This window comes from Periplaneta americana, chromosome 1 (assembly GCF_040183065.1).
Source record: "Periplaneta americana isolate PAMFEO1 chromosome 1, P.americana_PAMFEO1_priV1, whole genome shotgun sequence".
In the NCBI taxonomy this organism is placed as follows: domain Eukaryota; kingdom Metazoa; phylum Arthropoda; class Insecta; order Blattodea; family Blattidae; genus Periplaneta; species Periplaneta americana.
Window position 1 is genome coordinate 22,134,634 of NC_091117.1, and position 15,210 is coordinate 22,149,843.

The 15,210-nt window shown below is 36.1% G+C and overlaps 1 protein-coding gene across 1 annotated transcript; it reads right to left on the reverse strand.

Annotated features, from left to right (window-relative positions):
- Positions 1-2,044: 2,044 nt before the first annotated feature.
- Positions 2,045-13,818, reverse strand: LOC138708954 (zinc transporter 7-B-like). The gene is made up of 3 exons (XM_069839348.1): positions 13,756-13,818; positions 9,544-9,784; positions 2,045-2,264 (listed from the first exon to the last, which is right to left on the reverse strand). Exons 1-3 carry the CDS (start codon positions 13,788-13,790, stop codon positions 2,256-2,258), a joined length of 285 nt encoding a protein of 94 aa, XP_069695449.1. The 5' UTR covers positions 13,791-13,818; the 3' UTR covers positions 2,045-2,255.
- Positions 13,819-15,210: the final 1,392 nt, after the last annotated feature.

Consider the following 15,210-nt stretch of genomic DNA (forward strand, 5'->3'; position numbering starts at 1 on the left):
TTCTTTTGAGATGGGAGGAATTTTCGATTCAAGCTAAACATCATGTTTGGTCCAAACTGATGTCGGGTAAGTTCGAAAAGTATATATATATATATATATATATATATATATATATATCTAAGACAACACTAACAAATATGAGTAAATTACCTGGGTAATTAATACTCAGCCTCTAACAAAGCAGATCCTTCCGTGTAAAATTCTGGAAACTGAAAACAAGGAATAGTGTAAGCTTCGAAATATATGTTGTTCATTATTATCTTGTTGCTAGAATGATTCTAACTCAGCTCCTCCCTGATAAGTGGATGGGTCGTGTGGAATCAACACCTTAATCTGCTCATATCCGTAACTTCGATATATTGGGTTCTGTGTATTCAAACACAATGAGAACATTGAAATTCTTCGCCAGCGTGTTGAAGCATGTCAGCAGATACAACAAATACCAGAGAGAGGCCTGGTCTACACTCAACCGTGAACGGAAACGACAATGAGAACGAAACGAAAAAATTGTTAAAATAAATATATATTTAGATATGAGCGATTACAATTAACTAGAAGCTTGCCGGAGCCCGGAAACGGGAACGGGAACGTGAAAGTCGACTAAGTTTTAACTTTCCCATTCTCGTTTCCGATCACAGCCTACTGGATTCATTCTGTTAACACCATGAAGCTATTTCTTCTTCTTATTGGGTATTACAGCCCAAGTGGGCCTTAACCTCCTCCATGGCTCTCTTCCATCCTTCTCTATCCATCGCCAACTCCATCCAATTCCTTATTCCAAATCTATTCACATCCACTCGTACACAATTCCACCATCTTGTTCTCGGTCTTTCTCTTAATCTGGTTCTAACTGAGTTGTTATTGAAGACAATCATGAAGCTATTTGGCCGTCGTATATTTTGTAGCAAGAAGGCCGTGGCAATTTCTTTTTCACCCATCGTTTCTAACTCAGAATTTTAGCAGAATCACTTTCAATATATTCTACGTGTGTGTATATGTGACCAGACTACAATGTGATTTGAATTTTTAAATATTCTGTGTCATGAATTTTGAAGTTGGCTAACCTGTGTTTATGTTGGCTGGATTGTACTCATAAAAGAACACCATTGGTCAATTAAACACAAATAACATCAGAATGCGTAATATCGACTTTACATATTGTTATTGATATACATATCGATATGCATAGTCATTTCCGTTCTCGGTTTATTGTGAATAAAAGATCTTTACGTTCAAGTTCTACACTTCCCGTTCTCGTTCCCGGTTTATTTTGGAACCACCTTAAGATAGTCCATAATGATGTGCTTAAAATTCCTTATAAAGATTAATGGTGGTCATTTTTAGCATTATCTGTTGAATTACCCATGGATTTTGTAAACAAAGATGTAAAAATAAAGCTGTAATTACATACTAAAAAAGTAGCCTACCGCTTATTAAAACACAAAGTGAAATTTATTATTGATTTACATGAACTTATTGCTTGTATTAATGTCCTCTATCAAATCCCAAAAATTTCCCCACATATCATTTAACACCCTGTATATCAGGCCTTAAGAATTTGCTCAATCATTCTTTGACTATCGATACTAATTGAGTTTCAGAGTGAATGAAAGTAAACATTTGTAATTTTGTTCACTTGATAATTTTTTCGTATTTTTTAGTCTATTTATTTGTGCAGAGAGGTATACACAATGCAATAATTTCGTAATTACAAAATTTATTAAATTAAAATGAAAACAATTTCATGGTCCAATGTTGGATCCAGACCAAATTTTGTGGAAGTTATGAAGAAGAACTGACAATAATACCTCATTCCTGTACTGAAAAAATATTAGAGAAATAGAAAACACCCGTAGCCATAATTTTTCTATAGTTCTGAAAATGATTTTTGTTGAATTGAAGAAATCTATATAAGATATGGATATTTGTTTCAGTCTTTTATTCAAATATTGAGATAATATCTATTAAATCTTTTGAATTATTTATCTCTCCAATTAAAACGTCACTACATTAACATTGGTAAATCTTTATTCAATAACAAGAAGGTAACTATGGCATCTGCAGAAGAATTTAACAAAAGAAGGTCGAATCGCGTTCATACCACATTATTAATTATTGTCAATCAGTTGTGAATTTAAGTAAACAAATCATAATTATGTTGAGATGAAGGTGGTCAAACGCGAGAACTGGGTTAATTGGCCGCGCTTCAGAAGCAAGACGGAATTCGCTCAGCTGTGGGGCTCTCTCCCTGTTCCTCACCATCCCTGTAAAATGGCACATTCACTCATAAATACACACTCATAAAACATCATACCGTAAAATATGTGACACATTTGTGCAAAAACTATGGGAGAAAGTAAATAGGGTGTTATTTCATTTGCAGTTTTCTTAAACAAATATCAAAATATTTGCACATATACCCCTCTCATCCTGTACATCAGACTGGCAATTCCCATGTTATGAAATGACAACATGTAAAAGAAAACAACCACTAGGATCTCCACTGTCGAAAATTAATTTTCTAGTAGCGACCGAAAGATGGAAGTAATTCTGTAAGCTATTACCAAATACCTTGCTATAATAATACCGGATAGCTGTATACTAGCAGCACAGTCTAGTATATACAGTCGCGAAGCTCAATATGTAGTAAATATGCAAACATTAGATAGTTGCTCACCACAAGGGTCGCTAATATCGCCTCATTACAGGCAATGCAAAATAGTACCGTCACAGTCTATTGTTTCTAGCACCCTCAAAACTCAAGCTTCGTAACTGTATATAGTAGACTGTGCTAGCAGCATTGGCGTGAGTGCGAAATGTCGCGGACCTGACATCTAGCGGAAAGGGATGGAATTACGTCCACATATACAAATATTAACATAGCGAGATTCGGACTATTGTTTGAAACGTGAGTTACTAATGTGGAATTATATATTAAACACTTAAATGTTGAATAATATTTAATCTAAAATTATTATCTTATATCAAAGCTGCATATTATGAGAAATATTGCATACTTCATATTACTTTCCGTAATTAATTTTTACATATTTTTTCTTTGGTTTACCGAGACAAAATCAATCTGATATTAGGAATGAATTTACAGTAGTGTTTTATATACGCATTGCTACAACAGCAAAGATAAAATTTATAGTAATCTGATGCTTGTAATGTAGACAACAATAAAACTTAATTTGATAAAACCTTAAAATCCAATACATTTTAACTTCTATTCATTTATTAGGTCTAAATAAAAAAGCTAATTTGTATTTTTCTATCAACACAAAGACGAAGGAATTAGGCCTACTAAAGAATGTTGTTGACTTATGTTTTATGAACTGTCGGAAATCGAAAGTACGATTTGGAGCAATTTGTAATGCTGCAATTGTCACAATTATAAACAGCACACATACACCCTGACATTTTAACATAGAACTATTAACTAGCCCAGCAACAATATACATTGCAGTTGATTACAGCTTGTTTCGCGAGTATCTCCACACCGGCAGGTAGGTAGCAGCACCAGCGTCGTTCGCACGTAGAACTGCTAGCTGTACGGTATTATTATAGTAAGGTATTTGCTATTACTCTATGTAATTGCATCAGAGTTATAACTAGGGAAAGGAAGTTCATGCATTTGCGTATTTGTTCTCTATCGTTGTGTGAATATGCTGAAAGATTATCTACATGAATCACAAATTTCTGAATACAATGATATTACTTTTATTGTGCATAAAAGTGCATATTTTGCCTTTATTTATAAAAACATCATATTTTAACATTTTTGCAGGGAAACTGCATATTATGTATGTTTATTTGTCTTTCTCTCTTTTTTTAAGTGTGTAACCTCGTCAATACGACTAATTTAGCTATTTTTATGAATTTTGAAAGTAACGATGACGCCCTCATAGGAAGGCTCTCAAGTTAGCAATTGGTATTCCTTTACTGCAGTCATTAGCAGATTTCGATAGAACAATATCCAGTTTAACGTCAGTTCCAGGAGATAAAGTGAACGAGAAAACAGCAAATATTTTTTTCCAAAAACCCCGGCTATTATCAACTTAAAGAAATTCAAGATATTCTCGAAGGAAAAACACCCCAAAAACCAACAAAATTTTCTATAGAACAACTCACAGTATTTGTGCAAACCTCTCTTACTTCTTGTGACGTAGAACGAAGTTTTTCGCGATACAAAGCTATGCTGAGAGACAACAGGCGAAGAATGACAACAGAAAACATACGTCACCGCTTAGTTGTGAACTGTAACAGCATAAATGGAGCATTCAGCAATGAGGCAAGCACTTCAAAATCCATAGACTAAACGTAAGTTACCTATGCCTTATTATTCTGTTAAAATAATCTCAGACTGATAATGCATATTTTGTAGCATATTTATCTACTTTTACGGCATAACTGCATACATATTCTTCACGTTTTTAGGGCATGAACTTCCTTTTCCTGGTTATAACATTGACTTCTTTTGCAGCCGCTAGATGGCAGCATAGTGAAATTAATAAAAGTTGTCTTGAAAGTACATTAGGCTGATAAATATATTAAATGTGAAGGGATTTCACGCAGTTATAGAGATTCGATGAGTTCTCTGTCACTTTATTTTGGACTACTTTGAATCGAACATTATTTCTGTGACTTTTCATGGTACTGGACCTTTCTGAACATTGAATCATTTCGTATTGAATTATGTTTCTTGGACCACGATGTAGTCTGATTTTTCTTCTGTACGAAATTTAAGGAGATTATTTATAGACCTTATGTTTGAAAGACTGTAACTTAGATGAAAATTAATAGAACTTACAACTTACTTACTTACTTACTTATGGCTTTTAAAGAACCCACAGGTTCATTGCCCCCTCACATAAGCCCGCCATCGGTTCCTATCCTGTGCAAGATTAATCCAGGTCTTTTTCCCTCCGGTCTCCCAACTAACACTCTATATGGATTTCTGGGTTCGCCCATACGTGCTATATTCCCTGCCCATCTCAAACGTCTGGATTTAATGTTCCTAATTATGTCAGATGAAGAATACAACTCGTGCAGTTCTGCATTGTGTAACTTTCTCCATTCTCCTATAACTTCATCCCTCTTAGCCCCAAATGTTGAAAAAGAATAGAACTGTATTCTAAATAAGATTTTCTGTTACGAATTAGGAATTTTCATGTTCATTTTGGAAAGGAAGACTTTTAACTCAGGGGTCCACACCTGTGGAGTAACGGTCAGCGCGTCTGGCTGCGAAACCAGGTGGCCTGGGTTCGAATCCCGGTCGGGGCAAGTTACCTGGTTGAGGTTTTTTCCGGGGTTTTCCCTGAACCCAATACGAGCAAATGCTGGGTAACTTTCGGTGCTGGACCCCGGACTCATTTCACCGGCATTATCATCTTCATTTCATTCAGACGCTAAATAACCTAAAGATGTTGATACAGCGTCGTAAAATAACGTAATAAAATAAATTTAAGTCAGAGGTTGCTCGGGCGCGGTTTCGAATCCAGCTTTGCCCTATAACCAGGTTTGTCTTTATTCCAGGCTTTTCCAATTGTACGGCGAATGTGACGTAATCATATGGCGAATCTTTGGAATCATCTCACTATTTCTCTACTACGTATCCCAACGATGCTACATAACCACATAATTAATAAAGTACCGATAAATAACAGATTACAGAAACATAGAATTACTTCATGATAGCGGAAAGACAGTAGGGCTAGGCCTACGTCAGCTGACAAGTTAAATTCAAATTATTTCTCTTTTAATCAGAATTACTCTATAATTTTATTGCCACAAAGAGGAGAGCTTTCTAAACTTCAGATGCAGAGCATCACCTGATTTTATCCATGTTGCTATGGTTTCACTTTGTGGTCAGTTGCGGAATGCCCTGACGACCTCATGAAGCTCCTTAGCTTTCTTGGGACCCAGTAAAAGTCAGACACAGTGCGAAAGCAGATTAATAAATAGCATTCGTTGAACTTATACATGTAGATATTAACTTTCACGGTTGTCAGCTTCGTGCAAAACTACTGAATAATTTTACTTCGTCATACAGAATAATAAATTTAACGTTTAGGAACAATCAGCGTTTTTCATCTTTGTGTATTTTCAAAGGAGAAAAAGTGAGTTATTGTTAATGCAATGTTAGCATGAAGTAAAATATTGATTTCTTTCCTTGTAAGACAAAATGTATACAGTGTGTTTCGCAATTATAGGTAGAAAATGCTCGGGTGAGTAGAGGACAGTGACACAAGACAAAATATCCTAATCAACATAGGTCTAGAAACAAGTCGTTCCCGAAAGCTATGGGGTTGTATTAGGCCTATATCTCGACAGTATAGGTGCTCTATTTTAATATAACAGCCGATATGCACTGGAGAAAGAGAGCGGTATAATATTTGTTCAGTATTACCGTCCATGGTAAGGCAGGCATGAGCACGTTTTCTCATCGATAATCGTAGGCTTTAAGGCCCGCTCCCACTTAGCGGAATCGAATCGAACAGAATTTCTCTTCACAGTGTATTTAAATGGAAGATAGCAGAAAGCGGCCCGTCGAATCGAATCAAAGCGAATCGAACAGAACAGAATTCATGAGCTGGAATATTTATTCCACTGCCGGAATAGAATTTCTTGTTTCGGGTATGACCGTAAGTTCTCGTGAAATCTTCGTGAAAAAACAAATGAACCATTCTTGACGGCTTAATTGTTGACTATTGAAAGCTATTGCTGAAATAGTACGTATACAAAAATCACAATGTAATATGAACGAAGAAAAATTAATAAATCTTATGTAGAATTATCCTCTTTTTTTTATGACAAAACACAAAAGTACTGTTCGACTCGATTCCACTAGATGTGAGTGGCAGCAGACTTTTCGTTTCGATTCGATTCGGTTCGATTCCACTAGGTGGGAGCGGGCCTTTACACGTTTGAATATCCCTGGCGTGTGTCTAATGCGTTGACAACCATTGACAATATTCATTTCCGGAGTTCGTTAACTTTATCAACAGGCTTGGAATACACAAAACATTTCAAATATTCCCAAACAAAAGAATCCAGAAGATTAAAGTCGGGTGACCTGGGAGGCCACGGTATTGATAAGCCACGGTCGATACGTCCCTTGTAAAAGCTTGTGCGTAAGAAGTCAAGGAAAGTAAGCCATCAGACATGTAACACAATAGTTGTAATTTTTTAACCCTTTTTTCCGTGCAGAAATTCTTCATTACCATATGGTGAAGAATGGGTAGAAGGGAGAAAAATTCTCTCCGGCACCAGGACTCGAACCCGGGTTTTCAGGTGTACGTGCTGACGGTTTATCCACTAAGCCACACCGAATTCTAGTTATGATGCCGGATTGAATCCTTCTCGTTTAAATTCTACCTTTCTCTTCCCCTTTGGTGGCCTACCCTCATGTACCAGAATATGTGACAGTGGCACAATGTCTAACACTATGTACAGAGGTGCACTCATTACGAGTGACTAAGTGGCCGGGGTCCGACGGAACAAGGCGCCGTCTTGAATCACGAAATCAATCACTGAATCAAACTCCTGTATCTCCTCATGAGGAGCATAGGGCATTCACAAAGTGCCTCCATCGGACTCTATTTGTAGCCAACTTCTTCACTTCGCTCCATGTTTTCCCCTCCCTAGCAATTTCCTCCAAAACTGTTTTCTTCTATGTATTTTTTTTGGCCTTCCTCTTGTTCTACTACTCTGGGGGTTCAAATCCAAAGCCATTCTTTCTACTGCTCCATCTTCTTTCCTGATTGTATCCCCTATCCAATTCCACTTTCGTCTTTTGATTTCTGTTGTGATTTCTTTCTGATTTGTCATCCTCCATAGTTCTGAGCTTGTGATTATATCTGGTCATCTAATTTTTAAAATTCTTCGTAAACATCTATTAACAAATGTTTGCAGTTTATTTTGTATAATTTTACTCGTTTTCCATGTCTCACAACCATGTAATAAGACTGATTTCACATTACTGTTAAGGATTTTAATTTTTGTAGATCTAGATATAATATAAGATTTCCATATTGGGTACAACTGGACAAATGCACTATTTGCATTTTTTATTGAATCACGAAATGATTACTTGGAATTATATTGCGTCACACTTCAAATACGTTACATTTCTTGCATTGCTCGTCATAAGTTTCTGCTTCCAAGAAACGTAGTCTCAATGGGGAATCATTAGTGCATAGAGATATCTGTTTGCAAGACAAGGAACCAGGTGGAGTGAATAACAGCCGGCGGATAATGTTATGCCAGAGTTGCTTATACTTGTCGTAAATCCACAAAACCGAACTTCTAGATTTACTTCCCTTCCGAAGAAAATCATGCTAAGAGTTCTTCTCGTTATTTAAAAATCCATCCCTCTCGGCAGGTTCGGATCCAAAAGCTTCAGATCCAATACCAAGTATATAATCAAATAATCAATCAAAAATGGCTGACACTTTTGATACAACTTAATTTGTGCAAAGCTGCAACTTGAGACTTATGTTGCACTTTAAATAATAAAGTCCATAAGTCGTAACATTAATATCCATGACTGTTACCAAAGCTGTGCTCAAAACTTCCATGGTCGATGTCCTTACTCCTGTGGCCTCCGTACCAGAAATCTTTTATCTCATTCCCATAGCTGTCAGTAACTACCCCTCCAGTCTTCTTATAATACCCTTTCCCTCCCCCGTCTGTCTCTTGGTTATCCACCATCTCCCCACTGTACCCTCCATACTCCATACTGGCCGAGTTACCATGGTAACCCTCTGGTACTATATAGTCCTCGTAACCAACATTTCCATATCCCAGATCCTGAGGATGGCTTTCTGCCACGTCTTCGTGTACTTTATAACTGTCCCTGCCACTGGAAGCATAGCTGTGATCACCTCCTGTTACGCCACCATAACCACCATGACCCTCACTGTGATCGTGGGTGTGGCCACCTTCAAGAGAATCTCCGTAGCTACTGCTTGGGAAGTAGTTGGGGACATCTTTATCGTCACTTACAACAATGTGTTCATGCAATACGTGATCGCCGTGACTTTCACTTGGCATGTGTCCACCATGGTCCATATGCTTGTGGCCACCATAGCCCATATGCTCATAACCCCCATGGTCCATATGCTTATGACCACCATAGCCCATATGCTTGTGTCCACCATGGTCCATATGCTTGTGTCCACCATTACCCATATGCTTGTGTCCACCATTACCCATATGTTTGTGTCCACCGTTACCCATATGCTTGTGACCACCTGTCTTTTTCCCTCCCTCTATCTTGTGGCCATGTCCCTCGTAACTCCAGTAGTGAACCTTTTTGTGATGTCCCTCTCCTTTATGGGGCTTGTGTCCCTGGTGTTTCTTGCCGCCCTTGTGTTCGTGGTGCATGTGTTCGTGTTTGTGATGGTGTTCTTTTACGTCATGCTCTTTATGGACGCCTCCTATTTTCCCATGATGGTGGTGCATGTGGTGGTCCTTGTGTACTTTGTGAACCTGGTGATGACCACCATGTCCATGGTGTTCATGGTGCATTTCATGTACCTCGTGTTCGTGTGGGCTATGATCGTGTTGATGATGGTGGTGATATTCGTGGTGATGTCCATGTCCGTGGTGTCCTCCATGTCCGTGATGTCCGTGACCGTGATGACTTACTCCGTGTCCATGATGTCCACCTCCGTGTCCTCCATGATGCCCTCCTCCATGACCTCCAACGTGGACGTAAACAGTTTTTGTATGGTGGTGATGTTTCACGAACTTCGGCACGTGAATTTTTAGATGTACGCTGTAAAATAACACAAAACAAACATGTATTTTATTTAGAATAAATTTTATTCAACTTCCTCCAAGTGAAGGCTGCCTAGAAGAAAAAGCTTACCATAAAATTGTTGTTATAATGGAAAAAAAAAATAAAACAATGGAGAAGAAAAGGAATAAGAAATAGTACAATTAGAAATAATTGGAAAAGATTAAACAAAACATCACTAATTCCAGAAGAAACATAAAATTTTCTAGTATCTATTAGCTATTGGGTGATCACAGTCGTCTATTTAGCACTAGTTGCAAGACCCAACTTAAGTGAGCAGATTGCCATAGCAAAGAGATCAATCTATATAACTGTAGAGATGGTTTCTTAGGATTTTTATAGATCCCTTCACTGCAGACACAGATACTTCAGTGACAAGAGTTTGTCCTAGACCAAACTGCTTACAAAAATGCGCGAATCTTTTTGTGATGGTCCCTCTAGCCCCAATCAGTAATCCAATAACTTCGATCGACGTTAGATGATATTTTTCCTTATAATATGGTATAGTGGGGTCGTATATGTCGCATTTTTCCTCATGTACCTCAGCAGGTTGATTTTCGTACATTTCCATCCTTACAGTTGGATCAATTATGAATCTGCTTGTTGATCTTGTCGGGATAGCGATGATGTCAATGCGCCTTGTAGATCCATTTGTGGACAAACCATGGACCTCCTCCTCTACGTGGTACTTTTTTCCTAGTAGGGCCGATGCTAGGAGGGATCGAATCTTGTGGTGACGACTATTCCTATACGTAATAAATTTTCTGTCGCCATAGGAATTGTTGAGATATAATTTTAACTAAAGAAGCTCAGATTCAGTTAGGTACTATATGGAGCAGTGTTGCCAACCTCTTTAGACTAAAAGTCCCTAAAATACCTCAGATTTTTTTCCCTAGATTTCAATAAAAAGTCCCTAATTTCAAAATATAATTTCACCTTAAGATTTAATAAAAATAGTAACTTATAATAACAAAAACGAAATGGAAATTTAAAGATTGGAAATTTATCCTTTGAAGAGGTGGAAACATTCAAATACCTAGAAGCAACAGTAACAAATATAAATGATACTCGGGAGGAAATTAAACACAGAATAAATAATGGGAAATGCCTGTTATTATTCGGTTGAGAAGCATTTACCATCCAGTCTGTTGTCAAAAAATCTGAAAGTTAGGATTTATGAAACAGTTATATTACCGGTTGTTCTTTATGGTTGTGAAACTTGGACTCACACTTTGAGAGAGGAACATAGGTTAAGGGTGTTTGAGAATAAGATGCTTAGGAAAATATTTGGGGCTAAGAGGGATGAAGTTACAGGAGAATGGAGAAAGTTACACAACACAGAACTGCACGCATTGTATTCTTCACCTGACATGATTAGGAACATTAAATCCAGACGTTTGAGATGAGCAGGACATGTAGCACGTATGGACAAATCCAGAAATGCATATAGAGTATTAGTTGAGAGGCCAGAGGATAAAAGACCTTTAGGTAGGCCGAGACATAGATGGGAAAATAATATTAAAATTGATTTGAGGGAGGTGGGATATGATGATAGAGACTGGATTAATCTTGCTCAGGATAGGGACCAATGGCGGGCTTATGTGAGGGCGGCAATGAACCTCCGGGTTCCTTAAAAGCCAGTAAGTAAGTATAATAACAAATAGAACACAAACTGCCAATATAAGTATTTAATACAATATGTTTGCACTCATTAGCTCTCGTAAAGTCTATCAAACAAGGGGCACTTCCAAGTTTTTATTTTATGAGTATCCCAAATATCCCTCTCGATGAAACATTAATATTTTCTCATACAAAGAAAACTTTCATACTTACTTACAAATGGCTTTTAAAGAAACCGGAGGTTCATTGGCGCCCTCACATAAGCCCGCCATCGGTCCCTATCCTGAGCAAGATTAATCCAGTCTCTACCATCATATCTCACCTCCATCAAATCTATTTTTATATTATCCTCCCATCAATGTCTCGGCCTCCCCAAAGGTCTTTTTCCCTCCGGTCTCCCAACTAACACTCTATATGCATTTCTGGATTCGCCCATACGTGCTACATGCCCTGCCCATCTCAAACGTCTGGATTTAATGTTCCTAATTATGCCAGGTGAAGAATACAATGCGTGCAGTTATAATTCGTGTAACTTTTCATATCAAGATTTATTTGCTTAATTTTAAAGGGAAGGTTGCCAGCAGATTCCCAGTAGACCTACTCATTTACACAATCTACCCTTTTCTTTTAATTAATCTTAAATACGGTCTTTGCTTAAGTCACAAGTCACGAAATCACTTCACCATAATCTCAATCCGCTTCACCTGAAAATCTAAGTAGTGATAAATCAACAAAAACAGTTTTTCCGCAAGGTAGTTCAGTAGAGAAAAGGAGAATTCCCGACTTAACAAAATAATACACTCATACACTTATCCAATCACTTTTCTACGTGAAAAAGCTGCGAGTGAAGAAACTGTAGAAGAACCGTCACATAATCTCTGGTGACACTTCTTCTTCTCTTACAGCAATGAGAAATATGATAAAAACGGAAAGCCACATTTTCATTCTTAAGAAATACAATTCTAAGGAAATAACTCAGACTTTAAATATATATACAAACTAAAAAAAAAGAAGATGTAATTGAAGAAAAGATTTAGTCTTATAGAGAAAATAAAAAAAAATCCCTAGTAACAATGAATTCAAGGATAAATAATTATCCCTATATCCCCAGATGGTACTCAAATTCCCTAAAACTAGGGTTAAATGTATGAGTCACACGCGGCCGTTGTGAAGTTTCGACCTGATTCCGTTGAATGACGACACACGAGGTGTGCTTTTGCTAAATACAGGGACATCACTTTATTTTTACCAACATTTTTAACATCAACCTGGCTATACTCGGAAACACTGTTGCCCCCTTCCATTCAGGAGTTCGGTGTTACTAGTGCAATATGTAAACAAATCATTTTACTAGGTATAGGAGGAGAGAAAGGTAGTGTATCCATTTATGCTGTAGGGAAATACGATATTACGATTTTCAGTTTGATCATCACTTTTACGGGATTTGTCAAAATACAGTAGAGTAGTAACATTTTTTTCTAAAAACTCAACTTTTCAGGCTGCTATGTTCGTTATGTAATACCTACTTTATTTAGCATATTAATTATTGATGTTAATATACAATATAGAGAGTGCATTTAAATTGAGGGGGTCATAAGTAAAGGGCTGTAAGTGCTCTTAAGTTACTTTTGAGAAAATGGGGTTTAAATATTTAAGCTTTCGTAAAACCGGTGAAATTTTTATTTAAATTTTAATGTGTGATGCGATTAAAATATCCCTTTGCCACTAACATTTTAGATACTTTAGCTTACACTGGATGCACTTAACTCATGTTATTACAAATGTCACTAGCATTCCTTTGCTTCTAGCCACCTCAATTCAAAAAAAGCTAATCTGAATTTTTAAACAAGTTGTTGAAAATGGTTGCCGTTCATTACAATGCAGGCTTAAATTCTTTACGCATATTATTAAAAACATTTTGAAACATATTCTCTGAAATTGAATTTATCGTTTCTTGAATATAATTTTTTAGTACGATATTATTAATATAGGTTCTTTCTTCTATAGAAAACGCAATCATATTTATGAAACACACTATACACTGCAGTGTTTACTTCACTGCTTGAAGACTTCGAATGCAACAGCGGCCGTAAGTTTGTGTGTCTGACGGGAGCAAGGACATTAGTGAAGGGGTTGGAGTGAAGTACATTCAGAAATGCAGGTACAATAAAAATGCAAGTAAAAATAAAATGATGTCCCTGTACATAAAGCATGGAAGTCTACAGTATATTTTGAAGGTGTAGTATTGTGATTTGAAAGTATGCATTAAGTATGCATTCATATATGTAACCGAACTTAGAAAGAAGTAATGTAACTATTCCACAACTTACTGTTTCACTCCTTTCTTGCCACCTGCTTGAGTCATGGTCACCAGAGTAATAATCAACACCAACACCAGCTGGAACAATGAAATAAACCAGAATATTTCTTTCACATTATAACCACGAGACACAAAATTCAGTTCCCAAATTGAGAAAATATTATTATTATTATTATTATTATTATTATTATTATTATTATCACTTTTTATTATTTTTTATTTCTATTATTATTATTATTATTATTATTATTATCATCACTTTTTATTATTTTTTATTTATATTATTATTATTATTATTATTATTATTATTATCACTTTTCATTATTTTTATTTCTATTATTATTATTATTATTATTATTATCACTTTTTATTATTTTTTATTTCTATTATTATTATTATTATTATTATTATTATTATTATCACTTTTTATTATTTTTTATTTCTATTATTATTATTATTATTATTATCACTTTTTATTATTATTATTATTATTATTATTATTATTATTATTATTATTATTATTATTATTATTATTATTATTATAATTATTTGGAAATTACAAATCTAGCCTTCACGAATTATTTCCTTTGGAACAAAATGTTTCTACCATAAAATACCATACAACATAATATTATCACATAGGCCTACAGTCACGAAGCTCAATACTTGGTAAATATGCATCCATAGATAGTTCCTCAGTGGCGTAGCATGAAATTTTGAGCAGGGGAAGCTAACTCAAGTTGTCTTTCATGCAATATGAGAAAACGTATTACAAAAATACAGTCTTAAAATAAATAGTAGTCAATTTCAAGTCAGCAGTCGAAGATTGGTTGGAACATCGTAAGTAACACCAATAAGGCATGACCTTAAATGGTACGTAGTAAAATATGATTTCACAGTTTACACATATCTCTTAACAAATAGACACGTATACGTATAACATTAGCTCACTCCCTGTCATACTTAGAGAAATCACAATATTAGTACCTATCATTAACGTAAGTATGCGTCTGTCTTTTGGTTGTGTCCTTCATTGACAGCAAGGGAGTCGTCATTTGTTTTTTAAATCACACTTTTGTTCGTAAGTCAGTCTTGATAATACAATTGTCCTAAAAATATTCAAGTGAATTAGTGTCAGGAACTGTTATTTCGCTCATTATTTATTATATCAGCCACAGTGCACATTAACACTTCAACTGAAAACAACTGACGAAAAGGGATAACTCGGAAACTACTTAATTTCAATGTCAAAGCTAGCTTACTGCGAGCCTTGCGACCAGGGTTGTTTAGTCAGAAAGGGATGGAAAATCTGCGGGGAGGGTTACACAGAAGAATGAGTGAAAGAAACCAGTCTGCTTGGAAGCTGGTGTGTGCAGGCTTCTTGTTTACTGCTGCATCACAAATCATCCTGAGTTGCCGCATCACAATATTTAACGCGTAAATATAAATTCTATTAAAATTAATA

Excerpts from the sequence above, each read along its gene's own strand:
- LOC138708954 (XM_069839348.1), bottom strand. The coding sequence starts at position 13,790 with ATGACTCAAGCAGGTGGCAAGAAAGGAGTGAAACA. Across the intron at positions 9,785-13,755 it reads GGCAAGAAAGGAGTGAAACA|CGTACATCTAAAAATTCACG; the intron begins GTAAGTTGTGGA and ends GTTATTTTACAG.